The 6,525-nt window shown below is 44.0% G+C and overlaps 1 protein-coding gene across 1 annotated transcript; it reads right to left on the bottom strand.

Annotated features, from left to right (window-relative positions):
• Positions 1–964: 964 nt before the first annotated feature.
• Positions 965–5,717, bottom strand: CENPW (centromere protein W). Its single transcript, XM_083731552.1, has 3 exons — positions 5,381–5,717; positions 4,110–4,223; positions 965–1,610 (listed from the first exon to the last, which is right to left on the bottom strand). The coding sequence occupies exons 1-3, from the start codon at positions 5,468–5,470 to the stop codon at positions 1,584–1,586; spliced, it is 231 nt and encodes a 76-aa protein (XP_083587678.1). The 5' UTR covers positions 5,471–5,717; the 3' UTR covers positions 965–1,583.
• Between the last annotated feature and the right edge of the window lie 808 nt (positions 5,718–6,525).

The following is a 6,525-nucleotide window of genomic DNA, read 5'->3' as shown; positions in this document are numbered from 1 at the left end:
AAAGTAGTTTCCTTCTTTTACGTGAACAACTTTAAAATGAAACCCTTAATTGCCCCACATCTGTCAGCAATAAAAACTTGGGACGCGTCATGACTGCCAGTAGCATAATGCAAAATGCTAATTCTAGAAAAAGAACATATTTAATAAAATAGAAGCCTGCACATGAAGAAAAATAAATGGGACACTTAACTCTATCCCCATCTTATGGTTACAAAAGGAACATTCACTGAGGCAAGAAATTTCCAAAAGATGCAATGTCTATGTCACAGTTTATTTCACTCAAACAGAAACACTATGCACTAATACACACAACAAAAATGATTTTAAAACTCTGCTTTCACTAAGGCAATGCAAAAAAATAATAATAAATGCTTTCGTATATTCCCTATTCAATTAAAAGAGACTTAACCATGTACTTAATCATATTTCTAAGTAGCATACATGAAACAACCCACAAGTTTTGCAAGTGAATGGCTTTCATTTTGCAAAACACTGGTAATAAGTGGGAGTTTAAAATGTTTGCAATTTTTCTATCCCTTTGAAGGATTTATACTTAGTAGTTTAGACTTGCATTCCAAATATGAATGACGAGACCGAAAGTAGAAGCCTGTGGTTGGTATTCTTGGGTACAGTTAGAAGTGGAAAGGAAAGATACAGGCATAGGGACCAAGGCTTCCAGTTACACTTTTTCTATCTTTCCTGTTAAAAAAAGAGAGATGACAGACTTGCTACTTCTTCCAAAAATGAATACAGGAGGGTGAGGGGAACACTTCAGGGTTTTCCATTCCTTTAGCCATCTCCAACACCAGAAGCCATTTCAGTAAAGGAAGAGAAAGAATATATCAGTGTCTGTCCTTTCCTAGGAACTGCTGCTGCAACCGGCCCCAACAGGATTTACCATGTCTAAAACACCTCTCCTTTTACTCTGTGATACAGTGAAAAGCATGTGAAATGAACAAGTGAGGGGAGTTGTGCAGAGCTTTATTGCTATAAATCATTCTGAAACATTTGTTTTCATATTCTGTTTACAAACTGTTTTGTAAATGTTCTGCTTCCCAGTTTAAATCCCCTACATCAAACATTTGCTTAATTGTAATATTTTATTTGCGATGTTACTTAAAATAATCTCAAAAACCAAAAAGTTTTATAAACAAGTGAAAAGATGCATATTTACAGCAACCCTGTTGATAAATATTCATTAAGAGAAAGAAAGAGAAAAATTTTGTTCTTCTAGAAGTAACTTTATATAGAGAATTAAAAGTGGCTTCTAACATTTGCCATAGTCTCATAGAAGACATCTTGCTAATCATTATAAACAAGTGAACACATTACAAGGTTAAAAATTGCATTTGTCTATTGTATTAATTATACACATCAGTTTTATTACATTGCCCTAATTAAAAAGTAAGTAGTGAGCTCCTGCAAATAACAATGGCATCGGCTTTGGCTATCTATCTACTGAAAAATATGAAAAAATATGAATATGAAAAATAGAAGTACAAAATGCAGAAATTTTAACCTCAGAACATGTACGACAGTAATTACGCAGAATCAATCAGGGGGTGAAGGAATACTTCTTGACTTTAGCCTCGGCTCTTCTTTAAAACAATCTGAGGGGGAAACAAAATACAGTACCTTCAGATATATAAAGCTGTTATTTCAAATAAAGATAGACCAATACTTAACATGAGATGCATTAGATCAAAGGGCTTTTAAAAAAATAGGAATATCACATTTTTCTAAACTACTACAAAGTCAACTTAACTGATTTGCATCAATAAACTAAATGGTTGATAGGGCTTCCCTGTGATGCCACCCTGTCTAAAACTCCCTTTTGGGGAAGAGCACTTAATGAGTCTCCTTGTGAGTTTTCATCTGCCTTCAGCAAAGTTGATCCCCTCTCCGCTGCCTGCAAATCTTCCCTGCCCCGAAACAAAAAAGAAGGGGTGGGTACACAACTAAAAAAATTAAATGATCTTACTACAGCTGCTGTAAGCCAGAGTTTTGTCTGTCAGAATCAGAGGCAGTCCGTGTTCTCTGCTTTGTTCCTTTTCTTAACATGGTGCATATTTCAGATAGGACGGCTATAACTTTGCATATGGATACATAGATACGGGTTTTTTCAATACTTTTTCACAGTATTATTCAATAACTTGGGAGCAATTCAATCAAAATTATATGCTGCACAACTGCCCAATAGATTCTGAAAACTTCAACTTTATAAAAACAAGCTCTCTGAAAAAGTCACAAACAGCAATAATAATATATATAAGCCTCCCAAGACATGGTCAGGCTAACCCTTCTCCGATGACAAGAGCAAAGTGACTTATTCAGAAGGTCAGTGGACAGAGCTTTTGCTCTCCTGCTCAGGCGGTCACTGGAAATCTTTCAGAAGGTAAAATAGCATTGTGTCACACCCTTTCAGGAGGTTTTTCCTGAAATACAAATAACAGCTTCAGAGATTATGCAAGTAGCAGCTTTTTGTCAGGAACTCCTCCCAGTCCTGAGGCTGTAGACATTTTTACCTTTCCGGAGATGTGCAGCTGGTAGTCCTCACTAGAAGCTATCTACTACTAACAATTTAAAAATTAGCCTGGAGAGTGAAACTTAGAAGTCTGAAGCAGAGAAAGCCTTCAATCTGTGCTGCTAGCTGCCTCATGCCTATGTCCTTGCAAAGTAACTCAATTTGCAGGAACCTGCACCCTTCTAATGCTCCAGGCACTGCCACTGCAAAGGACAGAGCCTGGCTGCTGCCTACTCTTGCTTCTTTAGCATCTCCTTCCTTTCCAGCCTAGCCATACCCCATTAGCAGTATTCTTATCTCCAGTTTATCAGAGATAGGGTTGTCACATAACCTTCACTCAGCACCAACTTGTGCTGTGCAACAGAGAAAGCTACATCATGACAACATCCAAGGTAGCTTGACAATGGAGCACCACTATAGCTGGTTATCAGACGCAGGTTGCGTTTTGCTCAGGATGCGAACAGGGCTTCAGAATGGATCCCGTTCGCATCCAGTGGTACCACTGTACTCATGGGTCCAATGGTCAAGAAGGCAGTTTCTGCACGTGTTGTAGAAGGAAGTGAGGAACAGATGGGGCTTGTCAACCTGGGAAGGTAGCCCATCTATAAGAAGGAAAACTCTGAACCTAAACCTCCCCTGCCTTGTGGAACATCTTAAGGAGAAGAAAAGGCTAAGGAGTAAACCCTACACAAATCCAGAGTGGAGTCCCTAAGACAGTTGGATGAAGCCTTGTAAGCCTCCTTCTGGCAGCTCATGCAGCCAAGCTGGTACCAAACATATTGCTCTGCTTTCCATTTGATTACATCAGCGCCCCAGAGAAGTCACTTTGGTGCTGCTAACATAGCAGTTTGACTTCACTCCTGGAGGCACACTCCATTGTCTCTCAAGATAATATGGTAGTTTTTTCTGAGTTTGTACTTGAAGGGAATTGTGGAACCAAATGTGGTTGGTTGTAATATCCGAGTTGTCACAATGTCTCTTGTTTAAGTACCCTGGTAATGAGCACTGATTTTATTCTATCAATTTTATTATGATTTGTCATGCAATATTATATAACAACCTGTTCAGAACCCTAACTATGAGGGTTCAGAAGTAAGTTGTATTGAATTCAACAGGGCTTCCTACCAGAAAAGTGGGGTTAGGATTGCAGCCATAAAGATATATTTTTTTAATCCATGTTGCTGTTTTATGGTTATTGTCCTATTGCTGCCTTTAATGCTGTTTTTTGTGGGGGGCTTTTTTGGTGTTCTATGGTTGTTCTATTTTTTATTAAATTTGGGAATCTATATTTATATGATGGGATCTGCCCGATTAGAGTCTCACTCTAGAAGGCAGCCTAAAAATATTTTAGATAGATATCCAAATATGATTTGGTACCACATATTTTAAACACATAGGAAACATCATTATATAAGCTTGATCCCCCACCAAGCCATTTAATAAACACAGTACAACAAATGCTATATTGGTAACATAAAGTGTAATCTAATGAACAGACCTTAACATTCCCCTTGATATTTAGTATTAATGTGTGAGGTGTTTACAGTGTTTAAATAAAGAACTTCAGCTGTTAAACTGCAATTACCTTTGCTGAAGAGCGAACGTGTCGAGATTTAATTGTTTTGCTCTTTTCTGCAATAGCATTGGTCCTGGTTTCTACAGCTAGTCGATGGAGAAACAGTAAGACATTCAAATGTACCTTTAAAAGAAGAGTGCAGCGTTATTTCCAAATAAATGCTTAAAAGCCACTACCTGTTGATTAATGAAGCACTCCAGACAAACTAAAAAGGTAAAGGTACCCCTGCCCTTACGGGCCAGTCTTGACAGACTCCAGGGTTGTGCGCTCATCTCACTCTATAGGCCGGGAGCCAGCACTGTCCGCAGACACTTCCGGGTCACGTGGCCAGCGTGACAAGCTGCATCTGGCAAGCCAGCGCAGCACACGGAACGCCGTTTACCTTCCCGCTGGTAAGCGGTCCCTATTTATCTACTTGCACCCGGGGGTGCTTTCGAACTGCTAGGTTGGCAGGTGCTGGGACCTAATGACGGGAGCGCACCCCGCCGCGGGGATTCGAACCGCCGACCATGCGATCGGCAAGTCCTAGGCGCTGAGGTTTTACCCACAGCGCCAAACTAATGTCCCTTAAATCTTACACTAAGGATGCAAATATATTACTTGACTTTTGTGCTGTCAACATCCACACATCTCCTCATAGCACACTCACACTGAAAACGTGATGGCTATTTCACACAACTTTTGAGAAACTGGTGTCGGCTGGTTGCTGCGAACAGGGGAGTGGAGGAAACAATGAAGAAGGTAGATAATACTACTACCGTACACTTCATGGGCGTGAGTTCTGAAACCCTGGCCAAACAGCTTGGGTGGCACCCTAAACACCCCCTCCTGCGCCACGGGGGGTTGGACTAGATGACCCTTGGCGTCCCTTCCAACTATTACAATTTTATGTCTCTGTACCTCCCATGGCACAGCACTAGCGAAAGCGCCATCACATACGGCGACGGGTGGGGGCACCCGGCACGAAACCCGCAACACTAGCTGCGGATAACCGGAGTCCCCTGGACATACCCGCTTCCTTTCACGGGGCGCCGGGATCTGCCAAGGCCTGTCCCTGATCCTGGAGAGAGACCGGCGAGGCACTAAGGTCCCTTCAGGTATCAGCAAGCTAGTGGTCGGCGTGGGGGTGGGGAAGGAGGGCAAGCAGTTTGGGCAGGCGCCTGTGGAGGCTTTCCCGGGAGTATCCGACCGACCTCCGTTGGAGACAGGCCACTGGGCTTCTTCCGGCCTCCCCTTCCCCTATACACACACCGCCTTCGCTCCCTGCCCCCCCCCCTCACCAGCAGGTCGGTGTTGGCGCGCATGCGCAAATGCGGCTTGTGCTTGCTCAGCAGCTTCTTCACGGTGCTCCGCGGAACGGTGTTCTTCATCCCGGCGCCGGCGGCGGCGGCGGCGGCGGCGGCGGCTCCCTCTCTTTCCTCTCAAGCAGAGCGGCCTTCCTGCTCCAGCCGCGCCTGCGCCCGAGGAGTTTCGAATCTGCCGCCGCGCGCAGGGTGACGTCACGGCCGCCGCCGGGCCAATCCGCCTGCACGGCCCCGCCTCCCTTCTTCTCGCTCCCCTCACGAGAGGAAGCGCCTCCCTGGCGCACGGCGGATGCAGCCTGAGCAGAGTCCCCTCGCGCTTAGAGGGTCGTCGTCCCGAAACCACGCCCCTTGCCCCCCCACCCAGCGCAGCGCTGTTAGAAGCGCTTCCTCCCAGTTGTAAAGGCTTGGTGACTTGGCCTGCCCTTTGGAGACGGCATATATTTGTCTGTGGATAGATATATGCCGTAATAGACTTAAGGGAACCCCTCGCACGAGGCACTTTTTCTCCTCTTGCTTGTGGACTTGACTCACCTACCTCACAGGGCGGTTGTTGGGGGGATTATATGAGCGCATGGTGCGCGGGGGGAAGAACTGCGCCTTGGAGAAAAAGCTGATATATAAATGCAAACAAAGTGCTCTTGATCAGTGCCAGATTTACGTATAAGCTAAACAAGCTATAGCTTAGGGCCCCACACTCTTGGGGGGGGGGGGAATAAAGAAAAAAACCTGGATGTACATTTCCAAAATATAAGATAAAAAACAAATAAAATGGCTTTAGATACCTGTTAGGTCCATAAATGACCATATAGCATATATTCAACACAAAAACAGCGACAATTTGTTGTTGACAAAGGATAGCTGGACATATAAAGGGCCCCATTACCTTCAGTAGCTTGGGGCCTTATCAAATCTAAATCTGGCCCTGCTGTTGATACAGCTGTCTTGTCATCAGGATTACACTTGCTGCTTTACAGTGCTTCCGCTGGGCAGGAATCCTGTAACTTGTGGGTGGTAAGTCTGCACACCTTCCAGATGTTGGTGGACGCAGCCAGTGGTTGAGTCTGATCAGAGTTGAGAGTCCAGTACCAGAGAGAACTGCCTCATTATAGAGCCGGGTTATT

Source organism: Podarcis gaigeae (assembly GCF_964106915.1).
Source record: "Podarcis gaigeae genome assembly, chromosome: 3".
Lineage (NCBI taxonomy): Eukaryota > Metazoa > Chordata > Lepidosauria > Squamata > Lacertidae > Podarcis > Podarcis gaigeae.
Note: the sequence above shows the minus strand (reverse complement) of the source record. Positions and strands in the feature narration are given on the sequence as shown.